Below are 21135 nucleotides of genomic sequence, written 5' to 3'. Positions count from 1 at the left end.
GAATTCTACTTTTCTATCTAGAGGAAGTCCATGCAATTCTTCGGGAAAAACATCAGGATATTCATTAACAACGGGAACATCATTTACAGGTTTCTTCTCCCTTTTTGAGATATCAAATGTATAGGCCAGATAGATAGAATATCCTTTCGATATGAATTTACGAGCTTTGAGGAAAGACATTATTTTTACGATTTTAAGTCTTTGTTCACCATAGACATAAATAGGATTCTCCACTTCAATGGGAATACGTACTATCTTTTCATAGCATAAGAGTTTTGTGCAGTTCTTTGACAACCAATCCATGACGAGAAATAATATCAAAGTTGGGCAAGGAGATAGGAATTAGGTTAGCAAGAAAATTATAGCCTTCAATTTCTATCACACAATCCTTATAGACTTTATCAGCAAGTAATGATATACTTCCCGCAGTATCTACATGAAATGGTTGCACGAGTGCATAGCAAACAATTTGAAAGGAATGCACAAATTGATGAGACAAAAAAGAATTTGAAGCACCAGAATCAAATAAGATGTGAGCAGGTCTAGAGTTGACAAGAAATGTACCTGTCACAACATTCAGTTCCTCGCGTGCCTCCTCTGTGGTAATCTGGAATGCATGACCCTTAGCTTTTGGCACCTCCTCCTTTTTAGTTGGAGTACTCTTTTTTTGTTAAACAGGAGCTTGGGCTCTCGCCATTGTTGAACAAAAGCTTGACTTCCCATTATTTGACTAGTAAGAGTAGGGCAAAAACGCTTCCTGTGGCCAGCAACACCACAAGCAAAGCATGTAACATTCTTCATCGGACAAACAGACTTCATGTAGCCTACTTCTCCACATCCATAATAGACCAATAATCCTTTTTCTAATATGCATTCTCCCAAATGATTCTTTCCACAGTTTCGACATGATGGCGATTAAAGAGAAAAAGATTGTGACCTACTGCGGCCACGAGGGGTATTATGAGTTTGTACTTGTTTACCAGGATCAGTTCGAATAGATTGAGCTGGTGGAATAGAGGAAATAGGAGTAGTTCGATCAATGCGTGTATGCTTCGGAACAGAAAGAGTGACACCACATATTTCTAAGTCATGCTCTTGCTTTCGAGCATACTCAATGGGTTTTTCAAATGACAGAACATCCCGATTAGCTACAAAATCAAAGATTTCATACCGTAGTCCATCCAGGAATAACTGAATTTTATCGTCTTCAGTTGGAATATACTTTGTAGCAAATTGTGCCTTTTGATTGAATTGAGTTTCATAATCAATCACAATCATTCCTACTTGTTTAAGCTCGAGGAATTCTTTCTCCAATCTCCTCCTCATGTCTAGACGACAATACTTCCCTAGCAAATGAGTTTTGAACATTTTCCCAGGATAAATTCTCCTGGTCAAACCCGTTGAGAGCTTCATATGATGCTTCCCACCAGACCAAAGCTTCTCCGATAAGCATTACAGAAGCATAATTAGCTTTCTCTTCATTATCCACATGAGGGATACAAAATACTTTTTCTGTGTTTTGGATCCATGTAAGAACAAAAATGGGATTAAGAACATCTGAAAACTCTGTAGCACCATTACTCTTGAAAGTTTTGAATGAAAGATGTTCCGTCTCTCCTTTTGAAGATTCTCCAGTGACTTTCTCTTTTCCTTTATCACCATTCTTTTTGTGTTCTTTGCGAGTTTTCCGAATAACACTAGTAAGTTTACCCAAGATTCGCTCCTCACGAGGATATATTGGAGTATTTACTTCATCAGGTTGAGGATCTCCACCCACCTCTGGTGTATGGCTACTCACCTGTTCATCCATTGCTCTGGAATATGGAGTAACATTGTATTTTAGAATTCCAGGGTTTATCCTTACCTAATGCTTTACTTAAGTCTTTCCTAAGGTTTGTATCCATATACTTACAATGAATCCGTTCATATATTGAACTTCTAACAGTTTAAGTTTAAATACTAATCCATGAAATTTAGTTCACTTAAACTATTGCTCTGATACCATGATTGAAAGACCCACACTTTCATATGATTGAGAGAACCACTTTCAATCAAGCTTAAAACTACATCATATTACTCCAAAACATGCTACAATCATATTCATAAATAATATTTTACATTGATAATTTGATTATAAAAGATTGAATACAAATCGACTATTTAAACTATTACAAAGTGTTATATATTACATAACTACCCAGAGTATTTTTGTTTTTATACATACATGAGTACTAAATACAAAAGTGATAATTTTAACTATTCAAAATCTTCTATCAGTATATGACTATACTGGATGTTTATTATCTGCAATTGTTAAACATTAAGAGGGGTAAGCAGTGACGCTTAGTGAGTTTAATAATAGATACAATATAACGTTATGCCATATATATACTTCAATATGGTAGAAGCAAAGAGGAACAAGGAACAACAAAGGCATATGTGACTCATGTGACAAACTTTCCATATCAATCAACGATTTGATTTAAAGATATACAATCAATGAGACATAACAATTTCCATACTTGATATACATCAATAAAGCTTCGGCCCAAATGGCACAGAAGACATACGGTTTCTGATTAACATTTTGGTAGATTTCAGGCTTTCAGCCATATCTAACCTTCTGCCAATGCCATAGGGTAGAAGTTATTCTCTTACGAGACATGCTCTACACGGCCATAGGCTACATACCAATACCACTGTGATACTAGTCCTTTCACTGATCACATGGTTAAGGGTATAACTTTTGCTACCATAATAGCATGAAATAATAACACGGAAAAAGCACATATAACACATAGCATATAATTTTTCCTACATATTGAACTCACTGTGAATTAACTGGAGGTTAAAATAGTAATTTGGGCAACACTTTGTTATTATAATTAACTTTCCTCGATGAAAATCGGGAGCTTTATTGAAAACCGGGCCTTGCGAGGGTTGAGCTTTAAACCGAAAGGATAAATTTCTCGGGATCTTCGGAACGTATTTCGGGTGTTGGGTATGATCCTGGGGCTTCGGGGGAGTTTGGAATGGCTTAAAAATGGGTTTAGGGGTGAAAAGTGTGAAATTTCCAAACTATAACCGGGAGGATTCGCACCTCCCTTTATATAGGGGCGAGGCTCGAATCCGGAGGGAGGAGGGCAAGCCATGCGGCAGGTTCGCAGGCAAGGGGAGGCAGGTAGCGAGTCCGAGACCGAGACACGAGGTGACACGCGACAGCAGATGCGAGGGCCAGGCACCGGATGCGAGGGTAGCACACGCGTCAGAACCAGAGGCAGCTCGTTTCGGACGTGACGGGGCTAGGACACGCATCGGACTCCGGTTGGACCTCCACTTAGGATGACTCATTACATCAGACATGGGGCAGTCTCGCATACGAGGGTGACGTGGCCGAACCCTAGCCATGCGAAATTTCTCAGATTTTGTGATTTTCTCGGTTTTTGTGTCCCAAACTTCAAAAATCCATAACCTTCGCATACGTGCTCCGTTTTTGACGTTCTTTATATGAACATGTAGGTGAAGTTATTCTCTACAACTTTCGTTTAGACTCCGTAGGCTAATTTTGACTTTATTTTTATTATTATATTTTTAACAGACCGAGACAGGAAAAATCCGTTAAAAATTCATAACTTCTTCATCCGATGTCCGTTTTCGTCTGTTTTTTTACTGTTGTACTACTATTGACGAGACATTCGATTCTCGTTTAGTTTGCATCAGCTAAAAATTACTCGATCTTTATTTCGAGTTTTTAGCTGTCTACTGCTACTCCGAAATTTAGAAAAATCATAACTTCCTTATACGAAGTTAGATTTTGACATTCTTTTTACGAAAATTCTTGGTTTAACGAGTACTACGACTTTCATATAGATCACTAAGGCTAAAAAGTAGTTTATTGAAAACTCATTTTTTACGTTAAACAGTGTTTGTCGGTTTTGTCGCTGATCTTGGATTGGTCATAACTTATTCATTATAACTCGGATTTCGATGAGGTTTTCGCCTAAATGTTTCTAAAGAGATTCTTTACAACTTTCAATAATAAAATTTTACTTATTTAAAATTTTATATTTTCAATAAATTTCAATATTTAACATTTGATTAAAATCTCATAAGATTTCCAATATTTTCCGAGTGATTCTAAACATAGTTTTACTTCATTTCTAGTAAAAACCATCTGTTAGAACCCAACGCTCAATATCATATAATATTTCATAATATTATTCATCTTTAAACTACAAAACACGATATGGAAAAACATTCAAAAGGATAGACCATACGTTTTATAGCATGTCATGCACAAGAAAGTCATAGTTTGGTGGAAAAAGTTCATAAAATCATCATATAACCAAGATCTAACAGTTAATTATCAAGGTATGAACTTTATACCTTCTGGAGATGGAGAATAATGTAAGACTTCCAAATCCAAGCTTGCTTCTAGCTTCCAAGCTTCACCACCACTTTCTTATTCCTTAGGAACACACAAAAACACACTCGCAGACTTCAAAATGCAACAATGGGGCTAGGGTTTGCAAGAGAAGACGTTTCTAATGATGGAGTCTAGAAATTCGGTGGGGAAATCGGACTTAAGGTTCAATATACAGGGTCCAAACCCTTAAGACTAAGGTTTTCTTCCAAACGGAGTACAGCCAACATACTCCCAAAACGATGTCGTTCCCTTAAATTCTCCTTACACCCAGTGTACCATGCAGTACGCCCAGCGTACGTATGTTTCGCCCAAATTTACAAGAATGCCACTATGGGCCATTTTGCACTCTTTCTTATAAGAAAGGACTAAAATGCAATATTTCATCATACAAAGTGTTACAATTGAAAATACCTAAACATCGGGATGTTGCAGATGGAAAGGTACACACTTTTAAGGCACGACTGCTTGCGAAGGCTTTACTCAAACCCCAACGATTGACTATGGTGAGACCTTCTCACCAGTATCAAGATAAAATCTATTAGGATAATGCTTTCCATAGCTTCCTCTCATGATTATGAAATATGGTAGATGGATGTCAAAACTACTTTCCTTAACGGGATGTTAGCTAAATATGTTTACCAGCCCGAGGGTTTTATGGATGTAAAGTTTCCTAATTGAGTGTGTAAGCTTGAGAAATCCATTCATGGATTGAAACAAACGTCTCGTAGTTGGAATCTTTGCTTCCATGATAAGGTCAAAGAATTTGGTTTCTCTAGGGATGAAGATGAGTCACATGTGTATGTCAAGGCTAGTAAGAGTATATTAATCTTTCTAGAATTGTATGTTGATGACATACTCCTTATAGGAAATGACATTCTAACTTTGCAAGAAGTAAAGTCTTGGCTTGGAAAATGTTTTACTATGAAGGATCTAGGAGATGCAACCTATAGTCTTCGGATAAGGATCTTATGGGATAGAAAGAAAATACTAATTGGTCTTAGTGAAAGTACATAGTTGGATAAGGTACTAAAACATTTTTGTATGGAAAATTCCAAGAAACGAGAGCTACCTATTCAGAGTAATGCCAAGTTGAGTAAGACTCAAAGCCCTAGTACAAATGAAGAGATAGTGGAAATGAGTTGAGTCCCATATGCTTTGGCTGTAGGATTGATCATGTACGCTATGACGTGTACTCGACCTGATGTGTCATTTTCTTTAAGCATGATTAGTTGTTTTTAGGGAAATCCTGGCAAAGCTCATTGGACAGCAGTAAAGAACATTCTCAAGTATCTGCAAAGGACAAAGGATCTGATTCTAGTCCTTGGTGGCATTGATACATTGAGAGTAAGAGGATATACTGACGCCAACTTTCAAATTGATATAGACAATCTTCGTTCTCAATCTGGTTGGGTGTTTATGTTAAATGGAGGAACAGTCACTTGGAAAAATTCCAAGCAGGACAAAGTAGCTGATTCTACTTGTGAATCAGAGTACATAGCAGCAAGTGAAGCACCAAAGGAAGCTGCTTGGTTGAAGAATTTCATTGGTGATCTCGGAGTATTTCCTACCATTCAGGAGCCGATGGAACTTTTCTACGATAATAAAGGAATAGTTGCCTTGACTAAAGAACCGAGAGATCATGATAAATCAATACATATCAACATAAAGTACCATTATATCAGACATAGAGTTGAAGAAGGTCATATCATAGTAAAGAGAGTTCTGTCAACAGACAATCATGCAGATCCTCTCACAAAGGCTCTAAATAGGGTTAAACCTAGTCAACATGATAGGATCATTGGTTTGAGATACGACGTTAGTTTTAGTAGTTAGACAATCAATTTGAAACTTGTAACAAAATAAATGTAATTGATTTTGGTGATTGAATAATAGATATTATTTATGAGTTTGCTTACTGCCTTTGTCAATTATTTATTCTTTTGTTATGTTTTACTTCATGAATAATTTGATTATTCAAAGCTCCACAGTTTTTTCATACTTTAGGAAGTACGTAGTGAATGAAGATTGTCATGAATTGGATTGTAGATTGTCTAAGGAGTTTAGACATAGCAATTGTGTTGCTACAGGGTTCATGAGTACTTAGAAAATGGAGATTTTAGTATTGGATAAACTCACTCTCAGAGAATTACTTCATGGATTATATCATGAGTAGTTCTGAGATGATAATATCTTATATTCTTAAAATTGAGATATATCATTTGTAATTTACAATTTGGTTGTACATTAGTATTGTGAAAACGCATCAGTAACTTGATGTTATAAAACATAGTGTTATGTATGATTTGGTGAGTAAAGGATACAAGCATATGAGTCAAAGTTTATTCATTCCTTTTCCCCTGACGAGAAAAGTGATATATTTGGGACCCTTAGTGATTTGGTGTTGACTTATAGTGTTGGGCTCAGCCAAGACTAAATTGATGTGTTCAATTAGAAGTTTTATGAAGTCATCACAAATCAGGAAATCGGGAAAAATAATTTTGGAAAATGAGTTTGATTCTAATCCATGTCTCAGATCCATATGATATCTTGTAAAACGAAGGAATATTTAATCACTTATTTAAGGATAAATATCTGATCGGATCAGAGTTCGACAGTTGCTTTGGAAAACACCCTTTACTGTTTGATTTAGAAGTTATACATGTAAGTTAGTTTTAGACTTATCCAAGTGAGAGACTATTGGATTAGGTGCCTAAGCCAATAACTAAATTAATATAACCATTAATTAGCTTCTTTTTAGTCGTTTATCATATTCTCTAGGTTGATTCTCAGTTTTGTTCTTTCTTGAGGACAAGAAAGGTCTAAGCGTGGGGAGGTTTGATAGGTGCATTTTACACATCTATTTTGCATGTTTATTTTTGTCCTTTCATAGCATTATACTTCATAATTCTTGCATTTAGTTGATTATTTGGGAATTGCATATTTCATCAAGAATGTCTGGTACTTCACTATTTTTGATTAATTTTTCAGGCATTATGGAGCGTGGAGCATGGAGCTTTGGAGCATGAAGAGAAAATAAACCGGTAAGCAATGGAAGAGAACAAGAAGACGGAACCTGAGTCATTGTGCATTATCATCATAGCAAAGGACTACATTTGAAGCATGGTGTAACGCCCGTAGATCCAGGCTAGTCAATTTAGAAGCAAGTCCCAGAGCATCGGGAAGCTCCGAGAGGAGGAGTCTTTTGGCTCGGAAACGCTGCTCCAGCGAATCCCGGTTTTGCGAAAAACTCGCTGTAAGTGAGCTATGCCTACCCTATCTTTTGTATAGCTTATGTTTTAATATAGTAACGTTATTAGGAAATTAAAATGAGTATTTGGGATATTATTATGAGTTATATAAGAGTGTTTATTAACGCTTATATAATAGTAATAATATCTAGACTATTAATTAGTCGCGGTTATCGTTAGACTAAACCCTAGTGGTATTGGTACTAGGTTTTATCGAAGGAAAATCGTTTTGAGAGTATCGAAGCGTTGTCCGAGTGCTAAGACACCACCTTTCAAGTGAGTGCATAGTTACTTTCATCTTACACATAGATATGAAGTATTTTATATAAATTACGTGCTATGTGTGCATATTATCTGAGTACTTGTTGTCTATGCTAAATGAACGATTTTATACATGTTTTAAATGATTTAAACTGTATATGTATTTTATATCTACCATAATATTGGGGTAAACATGGGTAGATATAATAGATGGAATATGAGTTGAATGATGAGTTGAGAGGTGTTATAGACCACGAGGTGAGGGTGAGAGGTGGACGATGCGAGAAGCCTTTTTCCCAAATGATGGCCCCATCATTCAGCAGAGTATGGATGACAACCACAGACTATTCTAGACAGTCCAGTGGAACACTAGTAGGCTCGCAACCTGTAGGTGTTGTGAACGATATGTTCACCCGGTGTACTCTAAACCTTGGTGATCATGCAAACTTGATGCGTAAACCCTGGTGATCATGCAGACTTGATGCCTAAACCCTGGTGATCATGCAGACTTGATGCCTAAACCTTGATCATGCAGACTTGATGCCTAAACCTTGGTGATCATGCAGACTTGATGCCTAAACCCTGGCGACTATGCAGACTTAGTGTCAGTTGTGTAAACCGTGGCAATGATGGAATTTGTGCCGATTCCTTAGGATAATCCTTAGGAATGAATGAACGAGGAATAGCTGATTCTCAGGGTAGATCCTTAAGAGTAAAGAAGATAATGGGGATGGGTAATTGGGTTTAATTGCTTGATTGTTTAAACATAATAATTATATTATTGTGGGTTGAAAACCCTATGTACTCACCAGGTTTCCCAACCTGACCCACTCAGTTTATTTATATCACAGGTGTGGATACGAAGTCACTTTACACTGAGAGATTTAAAGAGATGTAGATCACTAGTGTAAAAAAATGTAAGTTCTGTTTATGCTTATGTTTCTGTATTAATGATGACATCCCAAACATTTTGAAATGAATAAAATACGTTTCTTCGAAAATGTTTTAATAACGTATTTATCATGTTTTTCTGGGAACAAATTCCGCAACATTTTTATTAAAAGAAGTACTCTGATTTTTATAAAGCATAAACAAAATCGGTCTTTTCTGGCCGTGAAAATGGGGATGTCACACATGGTTCATGTCACACCGACACAGGTCGTGTTTGTCTTTTCTCATCTTATATTAAGAGCAACATGCCTCTTGGTGAAGCTAGACTTAAGATGGAGCAATCAACGAAGACTTATTTGATTTTTAGCAAAAAGCATGGACCATGCCAAAAACACATGGTCAAGACAAATGACCATGCCCAAAACACATGGGGAAAAGGCACGACCATGCCAAAAACGCATGGCCTTATGACATGCTCATGAACACTAATTAAAAGAGGAGAACATCATTCTGAGGAGACAGAATGGTTTTTAGGAGCAATTTGGGGTGATCTTGGGCGATTCTAAGAGATTTCTTGGAGCTTTCAAGAAGACTTAATCATTGCAAGCACTTTTGATTTCATTTTAGTAAGCATTAAACATTTCATTTCCAACTTTATTCTTGTTTGATTTGTTCTTAGCCATGTGTGGCTAAGAAATTCTAGTTTCTAGTTCTTATTTAAAACATGTTGATTGCTTGACTTGAAGCATATGATTTGATGTTTGATTTGAGATTCTATTTTAGTGATTATGTTATTGTTTAAACTAGAATCCTTAAATTTGATCTGTGTTTGATTAGCCACTTTCATGAATTGAATTTTTGTGTAGTTAATTAACTTTTAGGGCACCTAATCGTTCTATAAAGTTAATGATTGGTAACAAACAATAGGTTTTCTTATTGTAGAACATTTATCACATGTTTTCATACTTCCGAGCTTATGATAAGAAATGAACATTGTTGTGAAGCTTGTAGAAAACTTAATGCAGTTTTTCAATACAATCTAAGAGCGTGTGTCGGTTGAATTAGTAAAGCTAGGTCTAGTCAAAGAGCGTGTTTTGGTTAGATAATTTGGCAAGCGAGAGGTATTATAGCGTGTTAATACCTTTCAGTACCAACTTAGAATAATAATCACAAATTACATCAAGTCACAATCAGGTTAAATGACAACATTGAGAACTAGAACTAGAAGCACTTTTACAAGTTGTTTACAAATTTATTTCATTTTCTGCATGTTTCGAATTTGGTTGTTATTTTCATTATTTGACTTTTGCAAACAAATCCCCATTTGTGACCAAAGTACCTTGCGCAAAGAGGTATAGACTTTTATCTCGTGTCTCTGTGGTTCGACCCTGCTTGCCTTGTACTACTTTTTAGTGCATTAAAGCAGTGTATTTGGAGTCTATTGTACCCCTATTATTTGTTGGGTTTGACACGCCTAACATGAACGAACCATGATTTCTCGATCGAGTTCAGGCCTACAGGTTGTAGTTACAACCGCTCCGTATGTTCTGTCATGCTACAATAAAAAGAATTATAATTAGGCATTTGATGCATGTTCTGAACTTAAGTATACAGAGGCCATTCTATAACACAGTTCCGGTTCAACTTTTCGGATCAACATATATATATATATATATATATATATATATATATATATATATATATATATATATATATATATATGTTCCGGAGGACACTCCAGAAGAGAATTTTGGTTCAACATTCCAGATCAGTTCTATGCGTTATGGATGTGTTCTACATCTTCTGAACATAATCTTTGTATTCTGAAGTCGTACCTAGAATCATGATATTTTTAAGATTTGTTGATCTAGTGCATAAATATATCTACATGTAATCCTGCAATAACCTAAAACCCACTAAAACAAAGAAAAACAAAGAATACCTATGTAATCGCATCAAATCACACAAAATAAACAAAAATATTTTTTTTAACATATAATCTTAAATACAAACAATAATTATAAAAATAATGGAAACATACATATAAAAATGGCATCTTCATTGTTAGAAGAAAACATTATTTCAGTGAATTGGTGTTCGAAATGCTTTTCGAAATGAAGTATGAAATTGGCTCGAAATGTTATTTACAGAGGGGCATATTACCATTGTGGATCCCTATACTCATTTATCGATTATGAAATACGGATCCAAAAAGGTCATTATAGACCGAATGGTCATTTTCCATTTTTTTTGTTTTATGGTTTTTATTTTAAAGTATAATTAAAAAGCAATTACTCAGTTTTCCAAAATTTAATTATTACCATGTAATTACAATCCTAATACATTTTTTTTTATTCATCCAACATAAAGGTTCAATACATATCGATTGAAGGCAAACGGGTAACAAGTTGCACCACTAGCCCTCTCTGGATGGCAAAACCAATTCTTTTGAAAACAACATGTGTGGATCTAGGAGATATGACATTAGAATGCATGAACCATTGGACTGTATTGAGGAGATCAATCACCTCTAGTGCGAGAAAACCAAATGTATCGAATTCAAAAGGTACAAACACATGTTGATTTTCTATACATGCATTTTCGCGCTTTAACACTTTATACACAGCGGCTTTCAAAGCGGCATGCCCAGCTGTGAAACCCCCTCTCCTCAAACCAACGAGAGGAGAGACCCCTGTAAGATCCATGCACACATGCTTCCCTCCTATCCATCCAAAGACTAAAATGTCAGTCGGTCTAAGTGTGGACCTTCCATCATGCGGATCCATCAAAAAGTTCACTGATGCTTCTTTCTCCACAGAAATACCAGCACGCCGATAGGAATCAAAGAGAATATATCGAACTACATCATGTTTGTACTTGAAACCAGGGAGCTCTCTACAATTAACCGCGTGTTCCCCAAAGGTATCCAAACATGCCTTACAGAAAACTCGACATATCTCGTCAATTGGGAATATGAGAATCACGAGGCAGTAACGAAGGATAGTTCGGTACTCCATAGGAGACATATGCTGGCCAAGACCATCAATAGGGATAGTTAGCAGAAAATCCAGAGCATGAGGTGCCCGCAGACACTCAAAGACTGCTTTCTGTCTGACAGACATGTCGAAGTCGACTTCCATATCTTAGACAATTTTGCTAAAAAGGGCACACGCTAAAGCTTTTTGGGATTTAGGGGGGCGGTGTCCTTATTTGTGAAACCGCTACAGTCAAATCCCGGAATCATATCGCGAAGACGATTCATAGCACATAGGTCATCCGAGTCCATACCACATACGCCACTGTCACGTAAGATATGGTCTTGTAATGCCCAAGATTTGGCCCTCGAGGCTACAAATGCGTAGGAGGAAACCTTGTATGCCGAATACAAACCCAAACCACCGAAACAAATAGGTAAGGAAGCCGGACATCACTAAATGTCTCCAAAGAAGGGGCCTCCACATACCACCATATCCTCGATAGACCTGCACAATCATTTGTCAAAGAACAAAGTTTCCTCTTCTATGTGTACCGGCTGTTATGTCCTTAAACCAAAGAAAAGTTTTGTAATGCCCATACATGATCGAAGCAAAAGATGCTCACTCTGCGGGTCACATACTTGTGGAAGAAGGCCCATCAAATCAACAACATTGACCACTCTCTTTATGTCCAACCCACTAATAAACCCTGCACCTCTACTAACAGCCCCCCCCCCCCCCCAAAGAGCTTCACCCCCAAAGAAGGTCTCCCTATATCCGTTGGCACCAAGCTTCCTACCATCACAGGAGGGCCAAAAAATATATGTTTCTTGATGTTCAACTCAAGACCCAAAACTGGACCATGAAACCGAATAATGTTCAACACTCTAGCCACCTCCTCTGAATCCCCAATGACAGCCCCATCATCTAGATACCAAGCATGGAGAAGGAGCTTACAATTGTCTCTAATCTTGTGCGCAAGCAGGTGAAAAACAAGGGCAAAAGACAAAACTATAAATTTGGTCCTTGTGGTTTGCAAAAATCTTTGGACGGGGTCCAAAAAGTTTCCAGCTTGCACAGAAGATCCAAAATCAAGGTTTTTCTGGGTTTTTAGTCCAAAAAAACTTGAAAAGATGGTTATACCCTTATTTATTTACTTTTACATTTTTTACATTTTATTAAAATTTTAATAATAATAATAATAATAATAATAATAATAATAATAATAATAATAATAATAGAATAGGTAAAACTCTATCTCTCTTACGTCTCTTTCTCCCTCCCTCCACTGATACTTCTCTCTCGCTCTTTCTCTCTCTCTCTCTCTCTCTCTCGCCTCTCTCTCTCTCAGTGTATCTTCATTAGAGAACTTTGCATTCTCTCTGTACCTTCAAAAATCATCTCCTCAAGCACACACTCACAAAACTCTACACACACATAGTGAAAAAGATCTAGTTTTGCTAAACCTTATCTATGATTTCTCTAGCTCCGACGATTAAAGACCCATCAACGAATTCCCTTTCTCCGTTGTTCGTGCCACTGAGTTGTGCTTCTCTAACTATTACTAGGGATTCATCTCTGGATTCAAGACCCGCTGATGAGTTCTCCAACTCCAGCAATAGTTCTAGACATGTATCAGTGGTGGAAGCTCCGACATCTAGCAGTGGTGGGACTGCAAACAGAAGGATGAAAACTTGGAGCAATAGTGGAATCACTATTAAACCCTCTTTTCAATGATGTATCCTTCAAAATATCGATACAATTGAGCTAATCCATACCTCAATTTCTATGCAACCCGTCTTATTGCAATGAAATTATGGAACCCCTAAATGGAATATGGTTTAGACTGAGCACAATCACAACAAATCAAGAAAAAATTGAAAACCCATATCTTCAAATGCTCATAGAAGATGATTAGTTGATCCCCTCCGTGAAGCAATCTTGGCACAATTTCTCAGAAACGACGATCTCAATCATAGTTTGTTTCCCCTTCTACATCACTCTCTTGTTGATTTCAAAAGTTGTTGATGTATACTCAGTTGAATACACTTATTCTCGAAAGAAATTTGATTTATCCAAGTTCTAAGTAATTTTACAAATGATCTGGAGATGAATTATGTGAACATACTAGGAAGTATGTGGGTGGGGTTTTGCAGTTTTGATGATGGAATGCTATTTCCAAGTTATAGATTGGTGTGTTGGAGAAGACGAATATATATATATATATATATATATATATATATATATATATATATATATATATATAGAGAGAGAGAGAGAGAGAGAGAGAGAGAGGACGTATGAGTAGGTGGGAATGTATATTTCTTTTCCTTTTATTTTTAAGTTAAAATAATATTAGAATAATTGTAAAAAATTAAAAAAAGAAATTAAAAGGGTATAATCATCTTTTTAAGTTTTTTTGAACTAAAAACCAAAAAAAAACCTTGATTTTGGACCTTCTATGCAAGCTGGAAACTTTTTGGACCCCATCCAAAGATTTTTGCAAATCACAAGGACCAAATTTGCAGTTTTGTCAGGGCAAAAAGAAGAGGGCCCAAGGGGTTACTTTGTTGCACCCCAGTGGCAGATCATATATGTTGGTCTCCGATATAAAGTCTCGTTGCTTGCCCGTACAAGAAATTCACCCACAAAGAAATGGAAGGGCACATCTTCTTAACCCCGTGGAGCAATGTTGATCGATCTACGAGGTTGAATGTAACAACCCAATTTTCACGTCTAAAAAATTCATTTTTATATATTACTTTAATAAAAACATTCGTAGGAAGAACATTGACAAATCATCACATCTCATAAAACTATATATAATGTCTGAAAATCCAAATCATAAAATCGTGATAATGTCAGAGTACAATCCCAAGGAAACTCATAGTGTGGAATCTGGGGTATGTGTATGATGTGTAGCTACTGCGCCGGCTCCTTCCCCTTTGCTGGAGAGGTACCTGAAACAAAATTGAAAACTGTAAGCACGAAGCTTAGTGAGTTCCCCCACAAATACCACATACCATACAATATATTTTCAGACAATTCTAGGGCGCCTGACTTACCCAGTTCAAACCATTCTGGGGTGTTTGACGTACCCAGGTCAAGCCATTCTGGGGTGCTTGACGTACCTGTCGGTCTATTTCACCCGACTACCGGGGACTATTTCACCCCCTATTACTACCACATAATCACATAGCATAACATAATCTACTGTCAGACAATTCTGGGGTGTCTGACTTACCCAGGTCAAGCCATTATGGGGTGCTTGATGTACCCGTCGGTCTATTTCACCGGACAACTGGGGACTATTTCACCCCTACTACTACTACCACATAAACACATATCATACAAGTACATAACATAACAGGTAGCAGCAAACATAGATGAATATCACAAAGACAATCATCTAGCATCCAACTCCTACTAGTGGGCCGACATTGTGGCCGTAGACCCACCGCTACTGGAAGGTAACTCACCTCGAAAGGCTGGCTGCTGAAAAATTGTTCGACAACTGACTGACTGCTGCTCCGGTAACCCTCCGGCTATAATCCCACAAAACACTCAGTTAGAATCTGATATCTACTCTTAGGGTAAAATAACTATTTTACCCCTAACCAAGTCCAAGTCCAAGTCAAGGTCAACTTCCAGTTGACCCGACTCGTCGAGTTGGGCCGCCAACTCATTGAGTCCCTAACTCTTTACCCGTCCTTAACCACGACTCTACTCGTCAAGTTTAGCAACGACTCGATGAGTTCCCCCTTCTTTATGAACATCGAATGAATCTTCATCCGACTCGCCAAGTCGGATGATTAACTCGTCGAGTTCACCTTCATCTGATAAACAATTCATGTCCTTGACTCGCCGAGTTGTATGAACAACTCGTCGAGTTCATCTTCAACTGTAAGGAGATTGCCTTGGACTCGCCGAGTCCGTTCTTACACTCGTCGAGTCCCAAGAACGACTCGTCGAGTCGGGCATGTCCAAGTCTCCTATATCGATTTCCAGCGTACAACTCTTGACCAAAAGGTAGATCTAAGCTCCTTCAATCATTCTAGCATGTAAAGTTACAAACTTTACGTGCAGGCATGGGACTTTGAGCTCAAAAGGACATAAAATAAGCTCTTATGATGCATGGGACCTTATATGGGTGCAAAAGCAACCCAAATCTACCTTGTGACACCTTCCAAGACTTAGATCCGAAGTCTTGACCCCTAACCATGTTTGCAATCATGGTTGGCTACCTCATATGGCTTAAAAAGCCCTAAATCCTCCCCAAAAAGGGATCTAACAAACAAGCAAGCAAGGTACAGACTTTATACCTCTCAAAGACTGCAAATGATGAACCAAACCCGAACCCTTTAGTCTCCTCTTGATACTTCTATGCTCTTCCTTCTTCCTTGAGGTCAAAACCCACAAAAATACTCAAAAGCCTTAAATCTTGCACCAAAACACTTAGGGTTTACTATGGAGGGTTTCTAGAAGCAATAGGGACGAGGGGTGGCTGAAAGAGATGATTAAATATGGTGTAAACCCTCAGATTAGGGTTTTTTCCGGGCAGCGCCTACTCGCCGAGTCCGGGCGCAGACTCGTCGATTAGGTCATTAAACGTCTGTGTCCAATACGCTCCGACTTGACGAGTTGGACCTCAACTCACCGAGTCCAATGCCAAAATGTAAGATACTAGAATAAAATACATACCAGGAGCCAGGTGCTACATTGAATGCATTCGAGAAATCCAGAGTCAGCATTACAAGAGACTCATCAGCATGGTGTTCACTCAACACCCTATTGGCACTATGTAACACAACCTCGGCACTACCGGATACACCAACCCCGAACTAAAAATCATTAAGGTACTTGGCCATTTCTTTACCCACACCTTTCATGGCAATCTTGAAAACCAGACGTCTCCGTATAGTGCCTAGTGCAATTGGATGGATCCCGTTGTCAAGTTTAAGTAGAGGCATGATAGGAGCGGACGCAACAAACTCTGCCAAATTGTTTGGACATCTTCCTGCTAACCATAATTTAACCACTGACGTGATAGCATGTATGAGATCTGTGACAATAGCATGCCCTTCTCCACAAAGGGCATCTGATAAGTTTTGAGCACTCAAGCCATCTCTCCCGCAAGAAGGTCCTTTAGGAAAGGATTTAATGTAACAAAATACACAGTCAAAGTCTGCTACAAGCGGAGGTTCAGAAATAATGGGGCTCGACATGGATGGGGGTGGCCTGAAAGGGTGTTTGTCCTCCAAAATCTGATAATTACCAAGTATATTAATTATCAACCTCTTCCTATTTAGTTTGAATTTAGTTTTATTGGGAGATTTTATGTTCAAAATAAAAGTAGATTAAATTGTAAAAAACAACAATTTGTTGAATAGTGATACGGATATAACTTTTAAAGCAGATATAGATGTACCGCAATCATTGTTGAATAGTGAAGGTGTAATATCTCCGTAACGTTTTTTTTTGTGTTTGTTGCAAGTGGTAATTGAGACTTTAATTTATCAATTGTGAAATATGTTGAATAGTGATACTAATTTAATACATTAGTGTACTAGCATTTGTTTGGATTTGGTATGACTATAAGTGTACCATATGCATGACACCTTTATATATATATATATATATATATATATATATATATATATATATATATATATATATATATATATATATATATATATATATATATATATATATATTCAATATCAAATAATAAGGAAATTTTTGGTAGGAATGTAAGAAATTTTTTATATACATATTTTCTTAGGGAAAAAATAAAATGAATCATTAGATGATTCAAAAGTAAGATGATTCACAAGAAAAAAATCCGGAAAAAACACTTTTATGATTTATTTTTAGGTAAATCAAGAAAAAAAATTCACTTTTATAACAATTTTAGTGAATATCAACAAAATCATCATAAAAATAAATCATCGAAATATTTTTCGGGATTTTTTTTTGTGAATCATGTTATTATTGATTCATCTAATGATTCATTTATTTTGTTTGCCAAAAAAATTTCTTACCTTCCTACCAAAAAAAAAAATTCTTACCGAATATATATATATATATGGGGATAGGGAATATACATTACAGCCCCATCTAAGCTTAGGTACTAAACCTCTAAAATATGTTGTTTTATCATGCTAAATATACCCGGTTTGGTTTCACTTGGTAAAAATATCATCCTCCATAACATTTCTTTCTTTCATTATCGTTTTACCATCTCTGTTTTCTTTCTTCAATTATCGTTTATTACTTCACCCAAGTGAATATTACTAAACCCTAAACCTAAACCCTAAACACTAAATTTAAACCCTAAACCCTAAACCTAAAATCTAAACCCTAAACCCTAATCCCTAACCCTAAACCCTAAACCCTAAACTTAAACCTAAACCCTAAACCATAAACTCTAAACCCTAAACCTAAACCCTAAACCCTAAACCTTACTGTGTCGATCTTGAATTACATCTTGAAATATTAATCGTGAATCCATTAACCGTAATCTTTATATAGTAAAACAATTTATTTTCAAGAAGTTTAGTACCTAAGCTTAGGTAGAGCTCTAATGTATATTCCCTTTTTACTATATATATATATATATATATATATATATATATATATATATATATATATATATATATATATATATATATATATATATATATATTCAAATCCATATATAATATCTTTTTAGCCATATATAACATAAATTATTATATGTTATAATTTTTTTTGACAACCCTGTTATATTATTTCATGGGGTGTACCAAAAATGGTTATTTGGTCTTCTCAAACTTTAATAGACATGAGCCAATACCCCAATTCATATTCACACTTATGAAATCTATATTTAAAGTGCGTAACTTTATTTATTAAATTTGTCACGTTAATATCAACAATAAATATATGTTTGAATTTATAAAAATATAAGTCTAAGAAATATAAGTTATAAATTATGTCATGCGATTTGTTCAATAAAGAATGCAAAAACAAGGCTTTCTCCTTCAATAAAACCTTGAACTTCTTCAAAACCTTGGCCACAATTCTTCTCTCATATCTCTGATCTCTCAATTTTTTTTTTCTCATTCATCGAATCTCGAAAATCGCAGCAATATCACACCCATTTAGTTTCGATCACACTCCGTGAAAGGAATTAGGAATTTCGATTCCTTTGTTGGTTTTTCTTTAATTCTCATCACTCAATAAGTTTGTTTTGGAGGATGAATCGAATAAGTCTCTGATTGTAACCAGAAGCTGTTGATCGATATGGCGTCGCCGGCACCAGCGAAATTACAACTTCTACACAACTTCTCGTTGACACATCTGACATGGAACAACAATCGCAGCGGTCGCAGCAAACTCGCCGGAGAAGTCTCCTCTACATCACCACCTCCGTCCACTCCATGGCGTGAATCACCGCCGTTGAAGTCGCATACTCATGCTCCTTCTCATAGGCGTCAAACATCACCGTCAAGTGTTTCACAGCGGCCATCGCCTCTTCACAAGCAATCGCCGATGCGTGATTTAGAGTTCGAGGCTAATCTAAACTACGATGCTTCACAGTTTATGGAAAAAACGGATAAACGAATAATGTCCGAATCATCTACGAAATATGTTGAAAACAATAACAAAGGGAGAAGATCTAACAAGATCTCTATTCGTTTCCGGGAAAACAGCAAGCAACACGATGGCGTCGCGGAAGAAAATCGCTCATCCACACCAATGGATGATTCCATTCCGCCGCAAGCAGCGGCATCAGCAGAAGATGAATCATTGCAGAAGACCTGGAATTTGCGGCCGAGAAGACCGCCGATGAACCACAAACAATCTACTGGAGGCCCGCCGAAGATCGGCACATCACGATTACAAGAGATTAAAACATCTCACGAGACTAATATCAACAAACAGTTATCAGAACCGAATACTAACAATAACAGCGATTCGAGGAAGTCGAAGAAGCAGAAGTTTTCGATTCCGCTTTCCCGTAGTGAGATCGAAGAGGATGTGTTCTTGTTGACCGGATCAAAGCCGTCTCGGAGGCCAAAGAAGAGACCAAGGGCTATTCAGAGACAACTTGATGTAAGTTCCTCTTTTTCTGTTGATTTTATCATATCCCAGTTTTTCGTATGAACTATGAATTGCAATTTTAAGATTCTTTTTTGGATTGTTATGATCCGTTCAATTTACCATTTCTGGGATCTGATACCGACTGATTTCTCCACAAATTGTCGATTCCCCAAATCGATTGATTGAAAGATAATTTGCATTTGTTTTCAAAATATACAACCTTCAATATTTAACACTTTTTCTCCAAAACCATTCATTCTTCCCAAACCCATAGTATTCCCTTTTTATATTTTGGGAAACTCATCCATCTGCAAATTAAAAAAAAAAAAAAAACATGATGGTTTCTACATGATTTTAAAAACCTAATCTTGAAAATATTTGTTGATTTTCACTCAAGAATATTGTGTTTTGTATTTGAATGGTTTCTGATTTTTCTTTTTTTTTTTTGCAGAATCTTTTTCCTGGTTTGTGGCTCGACTCCATTACTGCTGATTCATACAAAGTATCTGAAGCTCCTACAAAGGTAAATATAAATTCATTTGGTGTTTTCTTGTTCTTTGTAATAACCGATTAATTTTTAATTTTTTTTTTCTTGTTTCAGGGATAGATATAGGTTATAACAGTTTGAGGGTTATCAATCTTTCTTTCTTTTTGGTGGAAGTTGGAAGGCTCGGATTCTTTGGATGTTGTTTGAAGGTGCAATAAAACCAAAATTGGACTAGATTAACGGGTCGGGCGGGTGTATATAATCGGATCTTTGTGTTATGGTTTCTTTATCTTTTTATAAGCTTAATAAAAGGCCGAAGACTTTCCTACAATGATACATGTTACATTCTTATATCATATTAAAAATTGGGATAAATACAAAAAATAGGAATGTACCGTGTAATGTTTCCTTATTATGGCAGTGTACTTTCATATTATATCTTATTAAGGCATTTTGTGTTGATGTCCTCATTTTTCAATTTTAATTCGGATTAAGATCGTATGACATTGTTGTGTATTGATTTTTATTTCTCAATGATGTCAAAAGAATAGTCTTTTTGTATATTAACAAATGTTTAAATTTGTTCAAAGTAGCAAAAAATTTAAAGTTAAAGGAAAAAAGTTAATACACTAAAGTTACAAATTATGGTATAATCCATGTATGATATTTTAATGATTATTCATTTATATATCAAATGGGCTTTACTAAAGAACACTTTTTTATATTAATTTAAACAGTGCAAATTTCACAACCATAAAAGAA

At 36.3% G+C, this 21135-nt stretch overlaps 1 protein-coding gene across 1 annotated transcript; it reads left to right on the top strand.

Moving 5' to 3' along the window:
• Positions 1-18792: 18792 nt before the first annotated feature.
• On the top strand, positions 18793-20835 carry LOC145041924 (uncharacterized). The gene is made up of 3 exons (XM_078990173.1): positions 18793-19898; positions 20338-20409; positions 20488-20835. The coding sequence occupies exons 1-3, from the start codon at positions 19086-19088 to the stop codon at positions 20491-20493; spliced, it is 891 nt and encodes a 296-aa protein (XP_078846299.1). The 5' UTR covers positions 18793-19085; the 3' UTR covers positions 20494-20835.
• The last annotated feature ends 300 nt before the right edge of the window (positions 20836-21135 follow it).

The sequence above is a fragment of the Lactuca saligna genome, chromosome 4 (assembly GCF_052625555.1).
Source record: "Lactuca saligna cultivar CGN05327 chromosome 4, ASM5262555v1, whole genome shotgun sequence".
NCBI classification, from domain to species: Eukaryota; Viridiplantae; Streptophyta; class Magnoliopsida; order Asterales; family Asteraceae; genus Lactuca; species Lactuca saligna.
This window is presented reverse-complemented; position numbering and strand designations above follow the sequence as displayed.

Bases quoted from the DNA above. Each gene is read 5' to 3' on its own strand.
- LOC145041924 (XM_078990173.1), top strand. From the start codon at position 19,086: ATGGCGTCGCCGGCACCAGCGAAATTACAACTTCTACACAACTTCTCG. The intron at 19,899-20,337 runs GTAAGTTCCTCT...TTTTTTTTGCAG, and splicing joins CTATTCAGAGACAACTTGAT to AATCTTTTTCCTGGTTTGTG.